We start from the raw sequence: 25,471 nt of genomic DNA, 5'->3' as shown, positions 1-25,471 counted from the left end.
CCCCTCCTCCATTAGTACAGACCCCCCCCCCCCCCCAGGACAAACCACCCCCCAGAAAAAAACACCTCCCCTCCACCAGTATAGATCCCCCTCAGTACAACCCTCCCCCCCTACAACAAACCACCCCTCCTCCATTAGTACAGACCCCCCTCAGGACAACCCCCCAGAGCAAACCACCCCCCCTGAGGACAAACCACCCCCCTCTATTAGTACAGACCCCCCTCAGGACAAACCACCCGCCAGAACAAACCACCTCCCCTACATCAGTATAGACCCCCTCAGTACAAACCACCCTCACCCACAGAACAAACTACCCCACTCCATTAGTACAGACCCCTCTCAGGACAACCCCCCCAGAACAAACCACCCCCCCTCAGGACAAACCACCCCCCTCTATTAGTACAGACCCTTCCCCCTCAGGACAAACCCTCCCAGAACAAACTACCCCCCTCGGGACAAACCACCCTCCCCAGAACAAACCACCCCCTCCATTAGTACAGCCCCCCTCAGGCCAACCCCCCCCCCCCCCGTAACAAACCACACCCCTTTATTAGTACAGACCCCCCCCTCCTCAGGACAAACCCTGCCAGAACAAACTACCCCCCTCAGGACAAACCACCCCCCAGAACAAACCACCTCCCCTCCATCAGTATAGACCCCCCTCAGTACAAACCACCTCCCCTAGAACAAACCATCCCCCCTCCATTAGTACAGACCCCCCCGTAGGACAACCCCTCCCCAGAACAAACCACCCCCCTCTATTAGTACAGACCCCCCTTTAGGACAAACCCCCCCAGAACAAAATTAACCACCCCCCTCCATTAGTACAGACCTCCCCTCAGGACAAACCACCCCCCCTACATATAATATAGCTGTGTCCAGCAGCAAAAACCAACCTCATCAGCAAACCCCCCCACCTCACCTCACCTCTGGTGGCAGAGGATATCCCCCCTGCAATCGTAAGCCGACACCCCCCGACCGTTACTGCACCAGCTCGGGCAGCTCAGGTACACGAAACACCCGGGCGGCTGCTGGAGAGAGGAGAGGACAGTGTGCAGCCACCCGGGTGGAGAGCAGATAGTGACAGACTTGGCTAGGCAGCAGTGCAGGAGTGAGACACAGACAGGAGGAGCAGAACACATGGCAGACACGGCCGTGGGGCTGGAGGTGGTTTTCTGGCTGAAGAAGAAAAAAAACTGCGAAAGGTAGTTTCCTAGTTTCCTCCCCCTTGGGATGGTGTCACCCCTGTAGCGGGTGTCACCCAGGTGCAGACCGCACCCCCCCCCCCCTAGCGACACCACTGGTCATTTAGAATGAATGGCACCCAAATGTGTGTTGCGAATTTTGCACCGGTTGCCACTTTGAAATTGCGGGCAGAATAAATTCCAAATTGCAAAGTATGAATGGAGCCGTAAGCTTTATGCACACGGGGCATTTGCTATTCCCCTCGGAGCGCCAGAGCTCCCGGCAGGAGAAAAGCTGTCTAAAAAAAAAAGTGCATAAAGCCGCGTATTGTTTATGTGTTTGGATGCGTTCTGGTGTGTCAAGCTTTGGGGTGTTAATGGATTCTATTGGCCAGGATATTAATTTACTCAAATGTACCTAAATGTAAGTGTAGATACATTTAGATGTTTTTACATGCGTATGGGTGCGTCAAGTGTTCTGCTCACCAGCTCCTCCCCTGAATACGCTGGTGATTTTTTAATTTTTTTTTTGTTTTTTTTTCCAGCCTCTAAATGTTCCTCTTTTAATACACCTGTGTGCATGGCTACAAATGGAGGGGGGGGGGGGGGAATTTACTAAAACTGGAGCGTGCAAATTATCGTGCAGCTCTGCATAGAAACCAATCAGCTTCCAGGTTTTATTGTCAAAGCTTAAATCGAAGAAGCTGAAGTTAGATATTGATTGACTACCATACAGAGCTACACCAGAGTGAAGCATTTTTAGTAAATCTCCCCCACAGGCTCACATAGAGAAGTGATCTTGTCAGAAGAAAAGCTACTGAGAGTCTTGGCACTTCCCCCATAATCCTCGTAGTGCTCTCTGAGGTCACTTGGTGAAGGTGATGAGGTATTCCGGATAGGCCTGGACGTCATTAAATATCACGAACACTGAGGGTGTTGATAGGTTATCTGTGGCGCTGTCATACAGGTCGGTGGGGTTTGATGGGTTCTTGGCTGGAGGGACGATCATCGAGGCATTCCCAACACAGTACACACCGGTGAGGACACGGGCCAGGTACATGTATTTGTATTCATTTGTATCCGGTTTGGAGTATGTGTCTTCCGCAGAGTAAATGGCTTCAGCAGCGAAATACGTCCCTTTTCCCAACTTTGCAGCTGTACTCAGAGAGAGAGAGAAAGAAAATTATTCATCACAGATCACGAGATACAGTACAGAATATATACCAATCAGCCATAACATTCTGACCACTGACAGGTAAAGTCAATATCATTGATTATCATTGGTAACAATGGCACCTGAAAGTAGGTGGAAAACGTGAAAAAATGGACAAGTGTAAGGATTGGAGGGACTTTGACAAGGACCAAATTGTAATGTGTAGAGGACTGGGTCAAAGCATCTCTAAAACTGCAGCTCTTGTGGGATGTTCCTGGTCTGCGGTGGTCAGGACTGACCAAAAGTGGTCCATGGAAGGAAAACAGGGCAACCGGTGACAGGGCCCTGGGTGGCCAAGGCTCACTGATGGAGAGGGAGGGCTCATTAATGGAGGTGGGGGGGAGGCTTATTGATGGAGGTGGGCAGGGAAGGCTCATTGATAAAGGTGGGGGATGGAAGGCTCGATGATGCAGGTGGGGAGTAAAGACTCATTGGTGGAGGTGGGGGGAAGTCTCATTGATGGAGGGGGGCAGGGCAGGCTCATTGATGGAGATGGTGAGGGAAGACTCATTGATGGGGGTGGTGAGAGAAGGCTCATTGATGGAGGTGGGAGGAAAGGATCATTGATAGAGGTAGTGAGGGAAGGCTCATTGATGGAGGTGGGGGGAGGATTATTGTTGGAGGTGGAGAGGGGAGGTTCATTCGTGGAGGTGGGAGAGGAAAGGCTCATTGATGGAGCTGGGGAGGGAATGCTCATTGATGGAGCTGGGGAGGGAATGCTCATTGATGGAGCTGGGGAGGGAAGGCTTATTTATGGAGGTGGGGGGAGGCTCGTTGATAGAAGGGGGGGGGGAGGATCATTGATGGAGGTGGAGGGGAAGGATCATTGATAGAGGTGGGGAAGGAAGGCTTATTGATGGAGGTGGGATGGGAAGGCTCATTGATGGAGATGGGCAGGGAAGGCTCATTGATGGAGGTGGTGAGGGAAGGCTCATTGATGGAGGTGGTTAGAGAAGGCTCATTTATGGAGGTGGGAGGAAATATCATTGATGGAGGTGGGAAAGGAAGGCTCATTGATGGAGGTGGTAAGGGAAGGCTCATTGATTAAGGTGGTGAGGGAAGGCTCATTGATGGAGCTGGGGAGGGAATGTTCATTGATGGAGCTGGGGAGGGAATGCTCATTGATGGAGCTGGGGAGGGAAGGCTTATTTATGGAGGTGGGGGGAGGCTCGTTGATAGAAGGGGGGGAAGCATCATTGATGGAGGTGGAGGGGAAGGATCATTGATAGAGGTGGGGAAGGAAGGCTTATTGATGGAGGTGGGATGGGAAGGCTCATTGATGGAGATGGGCAGGGAAGGCTCATTGATGGAGGTGGTGAGGGAAGGCTCATTGATGGAGGTGGTTAGAGAAGGCTCATTTATGGAGGTGGGAGGAAAGGATCATTGATGGAGGTGGGAAGGGAAGGCTCATTGATGGAGGTGGTGAGGGAAGGCTCATTGATGGAGGTGGTGAGGGAAGGCTCATTGATGGAGGTGGTGAAGGAAGGCTCATTGATGGAGGTGGTGAGGGAAGGCTCATTGATGGAGGTGGGGAGGGAAGGCTCATTGATGGAGGTGGTGAAGGAAGGCTCATTGATGGAGGTGGTGAGGGAAGGCTCATTGATGGAGGTGGGGGGGGGATTATTGATGGAGGTGGAGAGGGGAGGCTCATTAGTTGAGGTGGGAGAGGAAAGGCTCATTGATGGAGCTGGGGAGGGAAGGCTTATTTATGGAGGTGGGGGGGAGGCTCGTTGATAGAGGGGGCGGGGGAAGGATCATTGATGGAGGTGGGGAGGCAAGGTTCATTGATGGAAGTGGGGGAGGGAAGGCTCATTGATGGAGGTGGGGAGGGAAGGCTCATTGATGGAGGTGGTGAGGGAAAACTCATTGATGGAGGTGGTGAGGAAAGGCTCATTCATGGAGGTGGGTGGGCAGGGAGGGCTCATTGATAGAGGTGGGGAAGGAAGGCTTATTGATGGAGGTGGGATGGGAAGGCTCATGGATGGAGATGGGCAGGGAAGGCTCATTGATGGAGGTGGCGAGGGAAGGCTCATTGATGAAGGTGGGGAGGGAAGGCCCATTGATGGAGGTGGTGAGGGAAGGCTCATTGATGAAGGTGGAGAGGGAAGGCTCATTGATGAAGATGGAGAGGGAAGGCTCATTGATGGAGGTGGGGAGGAAAGGCTCATTGATGGAGGTAGGAAGGGAAGGCCCATTGATGGAGGTGGGGAGGGAAGGCTTATTGGTGGAGGTGGGGAGGGAAAGCTCATTGGTGGAGGTGGGAGGAAAGGATCATTGATGGAGGTGGAGAGGGGAGGCTCATTAGTGGAGGTGGGAGAGGAAAGGCTCATTGATAGAGCTGGGAAGGGAAAGCTCATTGGTAGAGGTGGGGAGGGAAGGCTCATTGGTGGAGGTGGGGAGGGAAGGCTTATTCATGGAGGTGGGGGGGGAAAGCTCATTGATGGAGGTGGGGGGAGGATAATTGATGGAGGTGGGGAGGCAAGGTTCATTGATGGAGGTGGGGGAGGGAAGGCTCATTGATGGAGGTGGTGTCAGGGCTGGCTTAGCCCTTCCTCCTCTGGGCTGACTGCTCAGCTGTCGGCTAATTGCCAGCTCTCTTCTCTTTCCACAGTTACCAGCTGTTTCCGATGATGCTCGTCTGACCTGCCTATTTAAAGCCTTCCTGCTCACTTTTTCATTTGCCTTCGCTTTGGTCACATCACTAGGAACCATCTCCTGCTGTTGTTTCAAGACTGGCTTGCTGACATCCCTCCTGGCTTCTTATCCTGCTTGCAGTTGCTCTCCTTGGATCCCTGATGTCTGGACTGGCTGATTACCCAATCTGGTTTATGAACTTTGGACTGGCTGACTACCCGATCTGGCTACTGGACTCTGGCTTGCCTGACTATGCTTTTTCCTATTTACCTTTTTATTTTTATTAATAAACAAGTGTGATTTGATTGTACTTCTGTCTCTGTCTGTTTCATGGTTCCTGACAGTACGCGAAGGCCATGAATTCAGAAGATACAGTCAATCCACTTGTTGGTAATATTTTTTCCAGATTGGATGAGCAAGATCACCGCATGGATCAGTTTTCCTTGGAGTTACAAATGCTCCTGAATCGCACGGCTCACCTTGAATCCCCCACGGTGGCTGCTCCGGTACAACCTGAGTCGCAGGCCGCCCCTGCTGCTGCGCCAGTCTCTGTGCAGGCACCCGCCTCGAGTATTACCCCTATAAGAGGTATGTCTGGTTCTGCTCCGCTTCCCCAGCGATTTGGGGGCGATCCAGTTCAATGCAGAGGGTTTCTCAATCATGTTGAGATATACTTCGAAATGCTGCCCCAGGCGTTTCCCACGGACAGAAGAAAAGTAGGCTTCATGATATCTTTGCTTTCTGAGAGAGCCTTGGCCTGGGCTAACCCTCTATGGGAGACGCAAAAACCTGTTGTCTTGAGTTACCCTCAGTTTGTGACTCCTTTTAAAAGGGTTTTTGACGTTCCCGCACGCTCCGCTTCTGCTGCCAAGTGCGTCATGTCCATCAAACAGAGTACAAGAACTGTTGCCGACTACTCTATTGAATTCCGTACTCTGGCAGCAGAGGTTTCTTGGAACAATGAGGCCCTCGTGGCTGCTTTTTCTCATGGTCTCTCGGATTCCATCAAGGATGAGATAGCAGCCCGAGATATACCTACTGAGCTGGAGCGCTTGATCTCGTTTGCCATCCTCATTGACTCCAGACTCAGAGAAAGACTTTCTCTTAAGGAGCGCTTGTGGAAGCCTCCTGTACATTTGCCTCCGGGCTTTGTAGTCCCACCCATGCCTCCCTCATCTCCCATGCCTCCTGGTACCGAGTTGGTCAGTGTAGATGAACCCATGCACCTGGGCTTCACGCGTCTCTCTGCAGATGAGAGAGCCTTTAGGAGGAGGGAGAGATTGTGCCTTTATTGTGGCCAGGCAGGTCACTTTTTGAAGTCTTGTCCTACCCGTCCAGGGAACGGCTGAACCTTGAGGTCCTGTCATGGACAGACCTTAGGTGGCGTTGTTTCGTCCCCAGCAATCCAAAAGGATAAGCCCCTGGTTTTGGTCACCCTTTCTTGGGCTGAGTCGTCCATCGAGATACAGGCTCTAATTGACTCTGGGGCTGCGGCCTGTTCATTGATGCTGCATTTGTTTCGCAGCACTCGATTCCACTGCAGCTGCGTGACACTCCACTTGCCATTGAGGCTCTTGACGGGAGACCTTTACAGCCTGCCCATGTGGCTCATGAGACGGTTCCATTGTCCATGGCAGTAGGGGCTCTTCACCATGAGATAATCCAATTCCAAGTTCTTTCCTCACCCAGATTTCCGCTGGTTATTGGTTATCCTTGGTTACAGAAGCACAACCCCTCTTTTGATTGGCTCTGTGCTGAGGTTCTCTCCTGGTCACCACAATGCAGTGAGACATGCTTCCTGAAGGTATCCAAGGTCCTGTGCACCGCTTCACTCCCCTCCCTACCGGAGGAGTACCGTGATTTTGGCGATATCTTTCATAAAGGTCAAGCTTGTAGTTTGCCTCCACACCGGCCTTATGATTGCACAATTGACCTTCAACCTGGTGCCATACCTCCTTGTGGCCAGGTTTACCCTTTGTCGGTCTTGGGGGATAAGGCCATGGAGGAGTATGTTGCTGACGCACTTTCTCAAGGTTTCATCCACAATTCCTCGTCTCCTGCTGGTGCTGGTTTCTTCTTTGTGAAAAAGAAGAGCGGTGAACTGAGACCTTGTATAGATTATAGGGGTCTCAATCGTGTCACGATTAAGAATGCCTACCCGATTCCATTGATTACTGAGTTATTTGACCGCCTCAAGGGAGCAACGGTTTTCACAAAGCTTTACCTGAGAGGGGCATACAATCTCGTGCGCATTAAGGAGGGCGACGAGTGGAAAACTGCATTTAATACCAGAACAGGCCATTATGAATACCTGGTAATGCCTTTTGGCCTTTGTAACGCCCCGGCAGTTTTCCAGGAATTTATTAACGATGTCCTCCGAGATTTGTTGCAGTTGTGTGTGGTGGTCTATCTCGATGATATCCTCATATTTTCCAAGTCCCTGGAGAGCCACCACACAGATGTCTGTCGTGTACTTCAGAAACTAAGAGAGAACAATCTCTATTGTAAACTGGAGAAGTGCGAGTTCCATCCTGAACAGGTTACATTCCTAGGCTATGTCATTTCCACTGCTATTTTTTTCGATGGACCCAGAGAAACTGTCGGCAGTCCTACAGTGGCCTCGACCCATGGGGTTACGTCCTCTGCAGCATTTCCTGGGCTCTGCCAACTACTATTGGAAGTTTATTCGTAACTTCTCATCCCTGGTCAAGCCTCTGACTGATATGAACAGAAAGGACGGCAACCCACAGAGTTGGTCTCCAGAGTCCATTAAGGCCTTTGAGACTCTCAAGGCTGCCTTTGTTTCTGCTCCTGTGTTGGCACATCCTGATCCTACGTTGCCTTTTATCCTAGAAGTTGATGCTTCTGAGACTGGAGTTGGCGCCCTTCTGTCTCAACGTCCTAACTCTGAGAGCGCTATGCATCCATGTGGCTACTTTTCCAAAAAATTGTCACCTGCTGAGTGCAATTATGAGATTGGTGACAGAGAGCTGTTGGTGATCATTTTAGCCCTGAAAGAATGGAGACATCTCCTTGAAGGTACCACTGTGCCCGTTCTTATTCTTACTGACCATAAGAATCGTACATTCTTGTCTGAGGCTAAGCGACTCTCTCCCAGGAGGGCACGATGGGCTCTTTTCTTGTCAAGTTTTAATTACATTGTCTCATTCTTACCCGGTACTAAGAATGTAAGGGCTGATGCCTTGTCACGACAATTTTCCTCCACTTCCAAGTCAGAGTCGGTTCCGGTTCCTATGATTCCTCCTGATCGTATCTTGGCTACGGTTTGCACCAGTCTTACTTCTCCTTTGGGTGACAAAATTCTTGCTGCTCAGGTCCATGCTCCTGATAAACCTTGTGACCGCTGCTTTGTCCCAGAGAGTCTCCGTACTGCAGTGCTCCAGACTTACCATTCTCCCAAGGCAGCTTGCCATCCTGGGAAGAATCAACTTATTTGGGCCATCTCCCAACAATTCTGGTGGCCTAGTCTATGGGCTGATGTTACTGCCTTCGTAGCTGCCTGTCCCATGTGTGCTCAGAGTAAGACTCCACGACACCTTCCAGTGGGCCAATGGAGAGAGGCCCTGGACTCACCTGTCTATGGATTTCATTGTGGAATTGCCCAACTCCCAAGGCAACACTGTTATCCTTATGGTGGTTGACCGGTTCTCAAAGATGTGTCATTGTATTCCACTTAAGAGGTTGCCCACCTCTAAGGACTTGGCTTCCATTTTTGCTCAGGAGATTCTTTCGCTTACATGGGCTACCCAAGGTGATTGTCTCGGATAGGGGCAGTCAGTTTGTCTCCCGGTTCTGGCGAGCCTTTTGTGCACAGTTGGGAATCCAGCTTGCGTTCTCTTCTGCGTATTACCCGCAGTCTAATGGGGCCGCAGAACGAGCCAATCAGTCCTTGGAGCAATTCCTACATTGCTATATTTCTGACCATCATAACAACTGGTCTGACCTATTACCTTGGGCAGAGTTTGCTCACAACAGTGCCTTGAATTCTGCCTCCCGATTGTCTCCATTTATGGCGAATTATGGTTTCCAACCTTTCATGTTGCCCGACTCGTTTGTTCCGCAGAGTATTCCTGCGTTAGAGGAGCATCTCCGTGGTCTTCGTTCCACTTGGGTACAAGTCCAGGAGGCTTTGCGTCATGCTAATGATAGGTACAGACTCCATGCTGACCGCAGACGCCTGCCTGCGCCTTCCTACCAGGTTGGGGACAGGGTCTGGCTGTCATCTCGCAATCTCCGGCTTCATGTTCCCTCACTGAAGTTTGCACCTCGGTTTATTGGGCCGTTCCGTATCCTTCGCAGGAGTAACCCCGTAGCTTACGCGTTGGACCTTCCTCCTAGTATACGCATCTCTAATGTGTTTCATGTCTCCTTATTGAAACCGTTGCCACGTCCTCACCCTATTCTGGTTGAGAACCATGAGGAGTATGAGGTACAATCCATTGTTTACTAGGTTCCGTGGGCGCATACAGTACCTGGTGCATTGGAAGGGGTACGGTCCGGAGGAACGCTCCTGGGTTTCATCCTCTGACGTACAGGCCCCGTCCTCCTCCGTGAGTTCGCTAGACAGTTTCCCCTCAAGCCCGGTGGCCCTCTGAGGGAGAGGGGTCATCGAGGGGGGGGGGGGTACTGTCAGGGCTGGCTTAGCCCTTCCTCCTCTGGGCTGGCCACTCAGCTGTCGGCTAATTGCCAGCTCTCTTCTCTTTCCACAGTTACCATCTGTTTCCGATGATGCTCATCTGACCTGCCTATTTAAAGCCTCCCTGCTCACTTTTTCATTTGCCTTCGCGTTGGTCACATCACTAGGAACCATCTCCTGCTGTTGTTTCAAGACTGGCTTACTGACATCCCTCCTGGCTTCCATCCTGCTTGCAGTTGCTCTCCTTGGATCCCTGACGTCTGGACTGGCTGATTACCCGATCTGGTTTATGAACTTTGGACTGGCTGACTACCCGATCTGGCTACTGGACTCTGGCTTGCTTGACTACGCTTTTTCCTATTTACCTTTTTATTTTTATTAATAAACAAGTGTGATTTGATTGTACTTCTGTCTCTGTCTGTTTCATGGTTCCTGACAGGTGGTGAGGGAAGACTCATTGATGGAGGTGGTGAGGAAAGGCTCATTGATGAAGGTGGGGGGGATCATTGATAGAGATGGGGAGGGAAGGCTCATTGATGGAGGTGAGCAGGGAAGGCTCATTGATGGAGGTGGTGAGGGAAGGCTCATTGATGGAGGTGGGGAGGGAAGGCTCATTGATGAAGGTGGGGGGAAGGATCATTGATAAAGGTGAGGAGGGAAGACTCATTGATGGAGGTGGACAGGGAAGGCTCATTGGTGGAGCTGGGGAGGGAAGGCTCACTGGTGGAGGTGGGGAGGGAAGGCTCATTGATGGAGACGGGAAGGCCCATTGATGGAGGTGGTGAGGAAAGGATCATTGATAAAGGTGGGGAGGGAAGGCCCGTTAATGGAGGTGGTGAGGGAAGGCTCATTGATAGAGGTGGGGACGGAAGGCTCATTGATGGAGGTGGGAAAGGAAGGCTCATTTGTGGAGGTGGGAAGGGAAGGCTCATCGATGGAGAAGGGGAGGTAAGGCTCATTGATGGAGGTGGGAAGGGAAGGCTCATTGATGGAGGTGTGGAGTGAAGGCTCACTGATGGAGGTGTGGAGTGAAGGCTCATTGATGGAGGTGGGGAGGGAAAGCCCATTTATGAAGGTGGGGAGGGAAGGCACAATGATGGAGGTGGGGAGGGAAAACCCATTGATAGAGGTGGGTTGGGATTGCTCATTGATGGAGGTGAGGAGGGAAGGTTCCTTAATGGAGGTGGGGAGGGAAGGCTCATTGATAGAGGTGGGGACAGAAGGCTCATTGATGGAGGTGGGAAAGGAAGGCTCATTTGTGGAGGTGTGAAGGGAAGGCTCATAGATGGAGAAGGGGAGGTAAGGCTCATTGATGGAGGTGGGAAGGGAAGGCTCATTGATGGAGGTAGGGAGAGAAGGCTCAATGGTGGAGGTGGGGAGGGAAAGCTCATTAATGGAGGTGGGAGGGAAGACTCATTGGTGGAGGTGGGGAGGGAAGGCTCGTGGATGGAGATGGAAAGTGAAGGCTCATTGATGGAGGTGGGGAGGGAAGGCTCATTGGTGGAGGTGGGAAAGGAAAGCTCATTGGTGGAGGCGGGGAGGGAAGGCTCATTGGTGGAGGTGGGACAGGAAGGCTCTTTGATGGAGGTGGGGAGGGAAGGCTCATTGATGAAGGTGGGGAGGGAAGGTTCATTAATGGAGGTAGGGAGGGAAGGCTCATTGATGGCGGTGTGCAGGGAAGGCTCATGAATAGAGGTGGGAAGGGAAGGCTCATCGATGGAGAAGGGGAGGTAAGGCTCATTGATGGAGGTGGGAAGGGAAGGCTCATTGATGGAGGTGTGGAGTGAAGGCTCATTGATGGAGGTGGGGAGGGAAGGCCCATTTATGAAGGTGGGGAGGGAAGGCACAATGATGGAGGTGGGGAGGGAAAGCCCATTGAAAGAGGTGGGTTAGGATTGCTCATTGATGGAGGTGAGGAGGGAAGGTTCCTTGATGGAGGTGGGGAGGGAAGGCTCATTGATGGAGGTGAATAGAGAAGACTCACTGGTGGAGGTGTGGGGGGAAGGCTCATTGATGGAGGTGGGAAGGGAAGGCCCATTGATGGAGGTGGGGAGGGAAGGTTCATTCATGGAGATGGGGAGGGAATGCTCATTCATGGAGATGGGGAGGGAAGGCTCATTGGTGAAGGTGAGGAGGGAAGGCTCATTGATGGAGGTGAATAGGGAAGGCTCATTCATGGAGGTGGGGAGGGAAGGCTCATTGATTCAGGTGGGGTGGGAAGGCTTATTAATGGAGGTGAGAGGGAAGACTCTTGGATGGAGATGGGAAGGGAAGACTCTTGGATGGAGATGGGAAGGGAAGGCTTATTGGTGGAGATGGGAAGGGAAGGCTCATTGGTGGATGTGGGGACGGAAGGTTCATTGGTGGAAGTGGGGACGGAAGGCTCATTGATGGAGGTGGGGACGGAAGGCTCATTGATAGAGGTGGGTTGGGAAGGCTCATTGATGGAGGTAGGGAGAGAAGGCTCATTGGTGGAGGTGGGAGGGAAGGCTTGTGGATGGAGATGGAAAGGGAAGGCTCATTGATGGAGGTGGGGAGGGAAGGCTCATTGGTGGAGGTGGGGAGGGAAGGCTCATTGGTGGAGGTGGGGAAGGAAAGCTCATTGGTGGAGGCGGGGAGGGAAGGCTCATTGGTGGAGGTGGGACAGGAAGGCTCTTTGATGGAGGTGGGGAGGGAAGGCTCATTGATTAAGGTGGGGAGGGAAGGCTCATTGATGGAGGTGTGGAGTGAAGGCTCATTAATGGAGGTGGGGAGGGAAGGCCCATTGATGGAGGTGGGGAGGGAAGGCCCATTGATGGAGGTGGGGAGGGAAGGCTCATTCATGGAGATGGGGAGGGAATGCTCATTCATGGAGATGGGGAGGGAAGGTTCATTGGTGAAGGTGAGGAGGGAAGGCTCATTGATGGAGGTGAATAGGGAAGGCTCACTGGTGGAGGTGTGGGGGGAAGGCTCATTGATGGAGGTGGGAAGTGAAGGCTCATTAATGGAGGTGGGAAGGGAAGGCCCATTGATGGAGGTGGGGAGGGAAAGCCCATTGATGGAGGTGGGGAGGGAATGCTCATTCATGGAGGTGGGGAGGGAAGGCTCATTGATGGAGGTGAATAGAGAAGGCTCACTGGTGGAGGTGTGGGGGGAAGGCTCATTGATTCAGGTGGGGTGGGAAGGCTTATTAATGGAGGTGAGAGGGAAGACTCTTGGATGGAGATGGAAAGGGAAGACTCTTGGATGGAGATGGGAAGGGAAGGCTCATTGGTGGAGATGGGAAGGGAAGGCTCATTGGTGGAGATGGGAAGGGAAGGCTCATTGGTGGATGTGGGGACGGAAGGTTCATTGGTGGAAGTGGGGAGGGAAGGCTCATTGATGGATGTGGGGACGGAAGGTTCATTAATGGAGGTGGGGAGGGAAGGCTCATTGATGGAGGTGGGGATGGAAGGCTCATTGATAGAGGTGGGTTGGGAAGGCTCATTGATGGAGGTGAGGAGGGAAGGCTCATTCATGGAGATGGGGGAGCGAAGGCTCATTGATGGAGGTGGGATGGGAAGGCTCATTGATGGAGGTAGGGAGAGAAGGCTTATTGGTGGAGGTGGGGAGGGAAAGCTCATTAATGGAGGTGGGAGGGAAGACTCATTGGTGGAGGTGGGGAGGGAAGGCTCGTGGATGGAGATGGAAAGTGAAGGCTCATTGATGGAGGTGGGGAGGGAAGGCTCATTGGTGGAGGTGGGACAGGAAGGCTCTTTGATGGAGGTGGGGAGGGAAGGCTCATTGATGAAGGTGGGGAGGGAAGGTTCATTAATGGAGGTAGGGAGGGAAGGCTCATTGATGGCGGTGTGCAGGGAAGGCTCATGAATGGAAGTGGGAAGGGAAGGCTCATCGATGGAGAAGGGGAGGTAAGGCTCATTGATGGAGGTGGGAAGGGAAGGCTCATTGATGGAGGTGTGGAGTGAAGGCTCATTGATGGAGGTGGGGAGGGAAGGCCCATTTATGAAGGTGGGGAGGGAAGGCACAATGATGGAGGTGGGGAGGGAAAGCCCATTGATAGAGGTGGGTTGGGATTGCTCATTGATGGAGGTGAGGAGAGAAGGTTCCTTGATGGAGGTGGGGAGGGAAGGCTCATTGATGGAGGTGAATAGAGAAGGCTCACTGGTGGAGGTGTGGGGGGGAAGGCTCATTGATGGAGGTGGGAAGGGAAGGCCCATTGATGGAGGTGGGGAGGGAAGGCTCATTCATGGAGATGGGGAGGGAATGCTCATTCATGGAGATGGGGAGGGAAGGCTCATTGGTGAAGGTGAGGAGGGAAGGCTCATTGATGGAGGTGAATAGGGAAGGCTCATTCATGGAGGTGGGGAGGGAAGGCTCATTGATTCAGGTGGGGTGGGAAGGCTTATTAATGGAGGTGAGAGGGAAGACTCTTGGATGGAGATGGGGGAAGACTCTTGGATGGAGATGGGAAGGGAAGGCTCATTGGTGGAGATGGGAAGGGAAGGCTCATCGATGGAGAAGGGGAGGTAAGGCTCATTGATGGAGGTGGGAAGGGAAGGCTCATTGATGGAGGTGTGGAGTGAAGGCTCATTGATGGAGGTGGGGAGGGAAGGCCCATTTATGAAGGTGGGGAGGGAAGGCACAATGATGGAGGTGGGGAGGGAAAGCCCATTGATAGAGGTGGGTTGGGATTGCTCATTGATGGAGGTGAGGAGAGAAGGTTCCTCGATGGAGGTGGGGAGGGAAGGCTCATTGATGGAGGTGAATAGAGAAGGCTCACTGGTGGAGGTGTGGGGGGGAAGGCTCATTGATGGAGGTGGGAAGGGAAGGCCCATTGATGGAGGTGGGGAGGGAAGGCTCATTCATGGAGATGGAGAGGGAATGCTCATTCATGGAGATGGGGAGGGAAGGCTCATTGATGAAGGTGAGGAGGGAAGGCTCATTGATGGAGGTGAATAGGGAAGGCTCATTCATGGAGGTGGGGAGGGAAGGCTCATTGATTCAGGTGGGGTGGGAAGGCTTATTAATGGAGGTGAGAGGGAAGACTCTTGGATGGAGATGGGAAGGGAAGACTCTTGGATGGAGATGGGAAGGGAAGGCTCATTGGTGGAGATGGGAAGGGAAAGCTCATTGGTGGATGTGGGGACGGAAGGTTCATTGGTGGAAGTGGGGAGGGAAGGCTCATTGATGGAGGTGGGGACGGAAGGCTCATTGATAGAGGTGGGTTGGGAAGGCTCATTGATGGAGGTGAGGAGGGAAGGCTCATTCATGGAGATGGGGGGCGAAGGCTCATTGATGGAAGTGGGATGGGAAGGCTCATTGATGGAGGTAGGGAGAGAAGGCTCATTGGTGGAGGTGGGGAGGGAAAGCTCATTAATGGAGGTGGGAGGGAAGGCTCGTGGATGGAGATGGAAAGGGAAGGCTCATTGATGGAGGTGGGGAGGGAAGGCTCATTGGTGGAGGTGGGACAGGAAGGCTCTTTGATGGAGGTGGGGAGGGAAGGCTCATTGATGAAGGTGGGGAGGGAAGGTTCATTAATGGAGGTAGGGAGGGAAGGCTCATTGATGGCAGTGTGCAGGGAAGGCTCATGAATGGAGGTGGGAAGGGAAGGCTCATCGATGGAGAAGGGGAGGTAAGGCTCATTGATGGAGGTGGGAAGGGAAGGCTCATTGATGGAGGTGTGGAGTGAAGGCTCATTGATGGAGGTGGGGAGGGAAGGCCCATTTATGAAGGTGGGGAGGGAAGGCACAATGATGGAGGTGGGGAGGGAAAGCTCATTGGTGGAGGCGGGGAGGGAAGGCTCATTGGTGGAGGTGGGACAGGAAGGCTCTTTGATGGAAGTGGGGAGGGAAGGCTCATTGATGAAGGTGGGGAGGGAAGGTTCATTAATGGAGGTAGGGAGGGAAGGCTCATTGATGGCGGTGTGCAGGGAAGGCTCATGAATGGAGGTGGGAAGGGAAGGCTCATTGATGGAGGTGGGGAGGGAAGGCTCATTGATGGAGGTGGGGAGGGAAAGCTCATTGATGGAGGTGGGCAAGGAAGGCTTATTGGTGGAGGTGGGGAGGAAAAGCTCATTGGTGGAGGTGGGGAGGGAAGACTCATTGGTGGAAGTGGGGAGGGAAGTCTCATTGATGGAGGTGGGCAGGGAAGGCTCATGGATGGAGGTGGGGACGGAAGGCTCATTGATGGAGGTGGGGGAGGGAAGGCTCATGGATGGAGGTGGGGACGGAAGGCTCATTGGTGGAGGTGGGGAGGAAAAGCTCATTGGTGGAGGTGGGGAGGGAAGGCTCATTGGTGGAAGTGGGGAGGGAAGTCTCACTGATGGAGGTGGGGGAGGGAAGGCTCGTTGATGGAGGTGGGGGAGGGAAGGCTCTTGTAGTCTGATCCAATAGAAGAGCTACTGGAGCTCAAATTGTTGGATAAGTGAACGCTGGTTCTGATAGAAAGGTGTCAGCATCGCATTGTTGTGCATGGAGCTGCGTCTGTGTCCACAGCTAAAAGCACCTACAATCAGCATGTGAGCATCAGAACTGGACCACAGAGCAATGGAAGAAGGTAGCCTGGTCTTATCAAGTTCAAGAATGGTTTGAGTAACACAAGTCTGATCTATGGAGGCCCCACCTCACAACTTACAGGACTTGACCCTCTTACTTACTTTTAGGGGCAGTTTTTTTTTTTTCTTCATTTTTGTGCCATTGTCTGTACAGGGGACACTGAGCCAGTTACATCTAAATAGTTGAATGGAAGCTAATTCACTTATGCTATAAGCATACAAACTCCATGCAGATATGTTGCAGCCTTGCAAGGAATTTACCCTAGGACACCACAGCATTAAGCAGTTACTGCACTGTCCCAATGATATACTTCAGCTCGGAATATTTGCAGTGCAATGAATATTTTGTTTGTATGATTAGAAGAAGTATAGTTGGGGGGGAGGGGGGTTATCTTCTCACCATTGCTCCCAGCGTAGGCTCTGTTGAACCCATTACGATTTATATTACTGGTTATCCCAATCTCGGTGCCATGGAAGAGCCTCTTCTCATTGGTCCTGGTGCCATTCTTGGCATTGATATCGTTCTTCTTAATTTGGTAGTTTTGATACAAATGTATGTTCTGTATTCTCTCAATCTGGGAGGAAAGAAAATAAAGGAGAATCATCATCTCTGTTCACTGATCCCCCCCCCCCCCAATCACATCTGATGCCATGGGAAGTATACCTGCACTGTATGGGGGTGGGGTGAGTACAGCAAGCAGCATGAACTAACCATGGAAGCCCCCAGAAAATTCTGAGGCACAGTGGAAGCCCTGAAACCTCCTCTCCCTACATCATTAAAGGTCAATTATAGTGAAAAATACTTTTCCTAGTACATGTATGGGGCTGGTATTGGCCCCTTGCAGTCCCTGTACAGCAGAGCTCAGAGTGGGGGAGAAGGAAGCAGCAAAAGGAGCCTATCACGTCATGTGCTGACAAGAAGCATGCTGATAAGAGGAGAGCAGAGCGATAAAGAGGTATGCTCATCACTGTGCTGCCTCTCCTTTCACTGTGCAGTCATAGGCTGGAGGCAGGCCCAGGGTGACCTGGGCTCAGAGGAAGTCAGTTGAATAATGCTGGACATCAGACGTAAAACATCTAGCAGCACACTGTGGGGTTTAAAGCTCTGGATAGAAAGTGAATATTTCAGCATTTGTAGCTTTAAAATCGTTTTAATTTTTAATTTTATTTTATCATGTTATTTTTGTTTCAAATCCTATCTTTATTATTTTTGTAATAAACATTAACCATACATATCCATTTACAACAACATCATACAACCTTATACACAAAATACAAACACTTTACTCATCATTTAGGTGTCCGTTTATGAAGCAATGATCAGTGGAGATCCAGAGGATCGCCGCTGATCACAGCCCATAAACAGTATATAAACCAGAGATAATCGGGGGGAGATGTGTTTGAACTTGTTCTCCCGCCGATTATCTCCGCACATGGAGAATCCTCATAGACTGACACAGTAACGGTCACTATGAAGCTGTGATCTCAGCGCTTCACTTGTGATCTGTGTCAGAATTCACACGCCCCGATTCACCAACTCAGAGGTGGAGAACCGGGGTAGTGAAGAGGGAATCGGGGGGATCTGAGGAGGAAAGAGGAAGATAATTAACTTCCTTATGCCTCGTTCAGACCCCCCAACACTGTAACCATGTCCCCCTGTCATATGTATGTGTATACATATATATACATATATATATATAATGTGTATATGTATATATATATAATGTGTGTGTATACATGTATATATTATGTAGGGGGACGCTTTATTTCACTAACATTAATCACACCGCGTGTCAGTGTATTGAGCTGTGATAATTTATCACTGCTTAATATATTGACATCTCTGTGTATGAGTGAATTTCTAGTACTGTAATCTCGTAAAGTCTCACGAGATTCCAGTATTAGGGGCCGTTCTCCAGTGTTAGAAGCGTTTGTAGATCGCTTCACTCCTCCAAGTGTGAAGCGATCTACTCCGCTTCATATAGTGGCACACAGAGGAGAAAGATCTCCTATGTGAATGCCGGAGAATGAAGCAGTGAATAGATTTCACTGCTTCATAAAAGGACACCTTAACACAAAAAAAAAATAAATAAATAAATAAATAAATAATAATCCTCCCTTTCTCCCTCCCCTCCCCCTTCCTCTCCCTCCCTCCCCTTTTCTTTAAATTATAAATATTCTACCATTCCTTTTGAGGACCGAAATTCTTCCCATTTCTTCCACACCATTGGTATCTGGCTTTTTACATAGCCTTCTTCTCTTGTTTGTTTTTCCATAAAACATATCTCGTTCATTTCGCATATCCATTCTGATATTGTTGGACTAGTTGTTTCTTTCCATTTACGTGCTATTATTGTTCTAGCTGCTGTTGTCATATGTTGAATTATCCCATTTTTCATACTATCCAATGTATCTGGCGTAAGAGAAAATAATGCTACCTTTACGTCTGGGATTAATTCTTTTCCCGTCACTTTTTGGTATATCTCAAAAATTTTTAACCAAAAATGTCTCACTTTTGTACATCTATACCAAATATGTTCCAGTGTTCCTTTTTCTATCCCGCACCTCCAACACTTGTCTGTATTTCCTTTATTTATTATTTTTAGTGCAACTGGGCTCCAATACCATCTCAGTGCCACTTTATAATTTCTTTCTTGATGTTTTAATGCCGTTGAGGTTTTATGTATTGTCCCTAAAACTTTTTTCCATTCTTTTTCTGTAATTGTCTCTCCTAATTCTTCCTCCCATTTTCTAATTTCTATTAGGTCTTTAATGTCCCCCGTGGGTAGCAATAATTCATATATTTTAGATAGCTTATTCTTATGGTTTTGATCCTTTAATATTATTTGTTCAAATTTAGTTAATGGTCTAATTATTAAATTTTTATTTAACTCAATAAATTTTTCTAATTGATAATGTTGCAACCAGTCATTTTTAACTTCCAATCCAAGATCAATTAAACTTGGCATTTTTCCATCCACCAGAATCTGTACTAATCTTACATTCTCTATCTTGTTCCATTTTAAATATCTTACCCCTTCCAAAGCTGGCTTAAATTCTGGGTTGGACAACAATGGAGTCAATGGTCCAGTTCTGGAGGATAGCTTTCCCTTTTTCAGCACTGCGTCCCAAATTTTTAGAGTAGCTCTCACGAAAATTGGCATTTCCTTTTTATTTGTTCTTAATTCAGGTTTTATCCAAGGTAAAAATCTAAGTTGTATTCCCGTAATTATCTCTTCCAGCATTACCCATTGTTTTTTTTCTTTATCATGTTGCCAATTTATAATTCTAACCAATGATGCAGCTTGCATATATTTTACAAAATCGGGGCAATGCCAGCCCTCCATCTTCTTTTGTTCTGGTTAATGTTTCTCTTTTTATTCGGCAGTTTTTTTTTTGCCCATACAAAGCTACTTATAGCTTTCCTTAAATCTATCATTATCTTCCTAGTTGGAACAATAGGTAATGTTTGGAATACATATAATATCTTTGGCAGTATCTCCATTTTTACTATATTTATTCTACCCAGCCATGAATATGTTATTTTTTTGTATTTTTGCATTTGTTTTATTATTTTACGTATAATCGTATTATGATTTAATTCTTGTATTTGTTTCAAATCCTTCGGAATCATAACTCCCAAGTACTTGATTGCCTCTTTTTGCCATCTAAATGGAAAATCCTCCTGCAAGAGTATCTGTATATCTTCTTTTATTGTGATGTTCATCATTTCTGACTTCTCATAATTTACCTTAAAATTGCTTAATTCCCCGAATCGATCTAGTTCTTTTATTATATTAGGAATTGTTATGATTGGGTTTGTTATATATAATAATAAATCGTCCGCATATACGGCCAATTTATAGTCTTTATCCTTAATTTTGATCCCTTGTATATCTTTATTTTTCCGAATTGCATTAATTAGATGTTCCATCACTATTATATATAATAAAGGGGATAGGGGGCAGCCTTGACGGGTGCCATTTGATATCTTTATGTATTCTGATAGTATTCCGTTTATTCTTACCTTGGCTCTTGAATTGGCATATAATGCCATAATCCAACCTAGCATTTTTGGGCCTAATCCTAACTGTATTAGTGCCTCCTCTAAGAACCGCCATCCCACCCTATCAAAAGCTTTCTCAGCGTCTATAGTTAATAAGCAGGCCGGGATGGCGGCCCTCTGGGCATATTCCAACAGAGTACAGGTCTTCATTATATTATCCCTAGTTTCCCGCCCCTTTGTAAAACCCGTTTGATCCAGCTTTATATATTCTGGCAAAATAGGGGTTAATCTGTTAGAAATAATTTTTGAATATAATCTAATATCTATGTTTGTTAGTGAAATAGGGCGGAAATTTTTACTTAATGTATGATCTTTTTCTGGTTTGGGGATTAATATAATGTGAGCTTCTGTACTCTGTGGTACAAAGGTCTGTGTTTTCGTTATAGAGTTATATGTTTTTTTAAGTATAGGTATGATTAGATCTTGAAACCGTTTATAGAACCTTGTTGTATAACCTTCTGGTCCTGGGCTCTTTCCCAGGGCCAGTTCGGCAATTGCCTGTTGGATCTCTTCTGTTGTAATTTCTTCTTCCATTTTCTCAATTATTTCTCTAGGAAATCTTGGTAACGCTGTTTCGTTAATATATTTTCTAATTTTTTCTGCCCTTTCCTCTTTTTTATTTTCCTGTTGTAGTTCTTGTAGTGTCATGTTATTTTTGCCTGGGTTTCTGTCATTTCAAATAATATATAACTGTTACACAAGCCCATTAAATGTTATTAGAAGTTCATTTTTTCCAGCAACTAAGAAATGCTCCTTCTTTGCAACCATGGCAAGTGTACACTGTCCTCATCATCTTCATATGCTACATATTGGGATTGTATTAGTTGGATTAGAAACAAATAAACACAACCAGGGAATTATCCCAAATTAAATTCCCCTTCTCTACACACTGCTCCCCTGTATACCCCCTTGTGACCCTGACCCTCTTTTCCCCTGTATTCATTTTATTATTTATAATTTGTTTATTATTTTGTATATTTTTAATTGCTATTTTTTCTTTTTTATATATATAAAAAAAAAAATCACAACGCTGTTGGGGGTCTTTGGCGAGATACCAGGTATCTAAAAAGACCCCCAATGTCTCACTTTTGGGACAGAGAAAGGGAGCGGGGACATAGATTCCCCAATTCCTTTCTCTGCAGCCTCAGCTGCACTGAAGATGAATGAATAGGAAGCTTTGTGCGGCTCCCTGTTCATTCACAAACTGAAGCATAGTAAACATAGTCAGTTATGAATGAACACAGTGAGTGATCATGCCAATCACCCACTGTATTTGTTAAGTAGAGGAAGGAGCCAGTAAGTATGACCCCCCCCCCCCAGGCCCCTTCTTCCTGCTCTCCATCTGAGGATACCCTATGTACCGCAGCAGCCAGCAGGAGCAGAGGGAAGACGGCAGCGCTGTGGGGGGCTCATGGCAGGCGCACACCGGGGGCTCAGGAAGCAGTGGGAATTGTACATGGGGGAGATTACGAAACTGATCTTCTGTGTGGCTCTCCCTGCAGCAGCTGAAAGCAGGAGGGAGGAGGAGATGCCGGCTTTCAGCTGCTGCAGGGAGAACCACACAGAAGATCGGTTCCGGTAATCTCCCCATCAGGCGCACTGATCACCCACTCTGTCCACATGCAATTGACCTTACTAAGGGAAACTGCAAGGGCCACTCATGCACCTGGGGCAGTGCCCAGGGGGGTCCATGCATTATCTAGATTACAGAAGCAGGAGAGAACGTGTTAACATCCTCAAAATCTGCATATGTGATGTGGAGCGAAATTTTCCCTTCAGTATTACCTTAATGATTCTCATTTGACACGTCTGTGTGAAGAGTCCCTCGACCTCTGAGTAGTCCGAGCTGCTGCTGGTCAGCGGTACCACCTTCAGGTGAGTGTTGTCCATGGAATCCCAATACGGGGGGATTACGAGGGTCTCGGCTGTAATATGAAGAGTTGTATTTTAGCTTCATTGTAGAACACAATTATCACCCATCAATGTACATTGATATGAATCTCAGAGTGCCGACCAATAGGACACCATCATTGTCACACACTGCAGAATGGATTGCAGGTAACACCTCCCTCAGTCATCCATGTCAGAAGTACAGGAAGGAGAGGATTGACATCCAGAAGTAATATAATAGTCAGAGTATTCAACAAAAATCCAACGCGTCTCGGGAGGTGTTCTAACCTTCCTCAGGGCTGGCCACTGTTGGACGAGAGAGAATTCTTGGTTTAGCAGGTTGGTGTTCTATAGACTGGACCAGCTTCCTCTTCTTTTCTCCTGCGGTAAATAGATTGTACCCTCCAGATATACACCAATCAGCTATAATTTTATGACCATTGATAGGCAAAAGTGATTGTAAAGCTTGTTTTTTTTTTTCAATTACAAACATGTCATACTTACCTGCTCTGTGTAATGGTTCTGCACAGAGCAGCTCCATTCCTTCTGGGCCCCCCCGCCAAGTGCCCCTAGAACAAGCCACTCGTGCTCTGTGTGCCCCTAATGCCGCGTACACACGGCCGGACTTTTCAACAGCAAAGGTCCGGTGGAACGAATCCGTCGGACAATTCGACCATGTGTCCGGTCGAAAAAATCCATTCATCTATATGCTAGTCCAACGGACAAAAAACTGACACTAGGGCAGCTATTGGCTACTGGCTATGAACTTCCTTATTCTAGTGCGGTCGTACGTCATCACGTTCAAATCCGTCGGACTTTGGTGTGATTGTGTGTGGCCAAGTCCGTTAGTTCGGAAAGTCCTTCGGAAGTCTGCCGAAAGTCCGTTGGGAAGACCATCGGTCCTAGTCTGCTGGAAAGTGCAGTTGTGTGTACACGGTATAAGATGTACAGAATGGGGCTCGGCACCACCTCTACGCTCCTCATTACTGGCTCTGATTGAGAGCAATGGGAGCCAATGGCTTCTGCTGCTGAGCCAATGAGGAGCAAGAGATCGCCTTGGCTCTCTCGCACGTTGCTGGATCAAGATAAAGCTTCGATATGTATTTATTGGGGCTGCGGAAGCAGCTACATGCAGACATTTTTTTTACCTTGCTGTATAGAATGCAGTAAGGTAAAACAAAACTTCTGTCTTTTCATCCACTTTAAGTGAATGCAGACAATGTGTTTGGGCATCACAGTTTGTTGTGTATGGGGCTGCGTAGCCATAGACCGGCCAGGGTGCCCATGCTGACAAGTGCCCACAACCAAAAATGCCTACAATGGGCACACTAGCATCGGAACTGGAGCACGGAGCAATGGAAGAAGGCTGGGCAATTGGGCCAGAGCAACTCCAAAACTGCAGCTTTTGTGGGGTGTTTCTGATCTGCTGTGGTCAGTAATGACCAAAAGTGGTCCAAGGAAGGAAAACTGGCCAGGGTAATGGGCAGCCAAGGTTTATTGATGGAGATGGGGAGGGTAGGCTCATTGATGGAGGTGGTGAGGGAAGGCTCATTTGGGAGGGAAGGCTCATTGACGGAGGTGGGTAGGGAAGGATCATTGAGGGAGGTGGTGGAGGAGGGGAGAAGACTCATTGATGGAGGTGATGGGGGGGGGGGGGGCTCATTGATAGAGGTGGGGAGGGAAGACTTATTAATGGAGGTGGTTGGGGGCTCATTAATGGAGGTGGGGAGGGAAGGCTCATTGCTGGAGGTGAGGAGGGAAGGCGTATTGATGGAGGTGGGGAGGGGCGGCACATTAATGGAGGTGGGGAGGGGAGGCACATTAATGGAGGTGGGGAGGGGAAAGCACATTGATGGAGGTGAGGAGGAGAGGCTCTTTGGTGGAGTTGGGGAGGGAAGGATCGTTGATGGAGATGGGGAGCGGAGGCTCAATGATGGAGGTGGGGAGGGAATGATCATTTTGTGCAGGGACTGTTCTAAACACGGGAAACACGTGGCACTTCACAGGCATACTACAGACACCCCCCAGGCACCATATTTAAAGGAATATTTCACTTTTTTTTTTCACTTTAATCGTCATTAAAATCAGTGCTCCCGCCAAAACGGCCATTTTTAAAACTTTTTTTTTGCATTGACCCATGTCCCCTGGGGCAGGAGCCAGGTCCCCAAACCCTTTTTAGGACAGTATCTTGCATATTAGCCATTAAAATTAGCACTTTTAATTTTGAACGTTCGAGTCCCATAGACTTCAATGGGGTTCTAAAGTTCGTACGAATTTGGGGTCCGTTCGAAAGTTCTGGTGCGAACCAAACCGGGGGGTGTTCGGCTCATCCCTAATCTACACCAAGAACTTCCAAGGCCGACATTTCATTTATATTTCTGTCCAATAATATTTAACTGATAAAGATATGAACAAGAAAGAAATGGAATTACCATGTTTTGGATTCCGTTGAAGCTTAATTGTGTTTCCTTTGGCATCGTTTGCTTTATACACCTCTGTAATTGCCTTGTACTTTACACCGGCGATATCAATATCCACAGGACTTTTCTCACTATAAGACTTTTCCAGCTCCAAGTTTGTCATTATGTCGAAGGGAATAAAGTTGGTGCCTTGGTAATATCCCCACTCCACCACGTTACCGCACAGCTGCGCCTCTCGTTCTCGCGTCTTCTTATCTCGCACATCTTTTATCATGGCCTGGATTTTATTACTGACCTCCAGGACATCCCTGGTGCGGCCCGTCACCTTTATGGTGGATTGTGGTGAGTCAATTATAATATAAACTCCATGTGACCTTTGAAGCTGAGCCAGAACTCCATGGTCCTTATCATCTAAGTCCTGTATCCAGGGATCTGTGATAGTATTGTCATGCTGATCCTTTGTTATGAGATCTTGGAGCCAATCTGAGGCCGCTTTCACAGATTCACGGCTCTCTGCACAAAGGTGGACAATGGCCGGCTCAATGTTTTCTCTCAGCTCAAAAATTTTGGGTTCTTCTTTTTCTGCTTCTTCCTCTTTTTTACCATCATTGTTTTTGTCAGATTTGGTTATACCAAGAAAGGCTGTTATAAGAGAAGGTAAAGAATGTCGGGATAATACACAAAGCACTTACAGAATCTGTATAGCATGTAGGAGGACAGTTATACATGAAGGAAGACTTCCTGTCTGATAAAACATTGTCAATGGTAAAGGAAGTGAGTGAAACTTTGTGTCTCCTGGAGATCTGATCACATCAGTTACATTGCTAATTCCAGAACTTTGTGTCCTATCAGGAGACCTTCATTTAGAGAGGTGA

At 48.7% G+C, this 25,471-nt stretch overlaps 1 protein-coding gene across 1 annotated transcript in view; it reads right to left on the bottom strand.

Annotated features, from left to right (window-relative positions):
• Positions 1 to 1,784: 1,784 nt before the first annotated feature.
• The window catches only part of LOC143925129 (protein mono-ADP-ribosyltransferase PARP14-like), an 87,449-nt gene continuing 63,762 nt past the window's right edge, over positions 1,785 to 25,471 (bottom strand). The window contains exons 14-17 of the mRNA XM_077449746.1: positions 24,609 to 25,238; positions 22,072 to 22,211; positions 16,621 to 16,795; positions 1,785 to 2,339 (exon numbers count right to left, since the gene is read on the bottom strand). Of these exons, the coding sequence (XP_077305872.1) occupies positions 2,050 to 2,339; positions 16,621 to 16,795; positions 22,072 to 22,211; positions 24,609 to 25,238 (1,235 nt within the window). The 3' untranslated portion in view covers positions 1,785 to 2,049. The remainder of the gene's footprint in view (positions 2,340 to 16,620; positions 16,796 to 22,071; positions 22,212 to 24,608; positions 25,239 to 25,471) is intronic.

Source organism: Lithobates pipiens, unplaced genomic scaffold (genome assembly GCF_037356315.1).
Source record: "Lithobates pipiens isolate NorthernLeopardFrog02 unplaced genomic scaffold, aLitPip1_a1.2 Scaffold_22, whole genome shotgun sequence".
Classification (NCBI taxonomy): Eukaryota; Metazoa; Chordata; class Amphibia; order Anura; family Ranidae; genus Lithobates; species Lithobates pipiens.
Note: the sequence above shows the minus strand (reverse complement) of the source record. Positions and strands in the feature narration are given on the sequence as shown.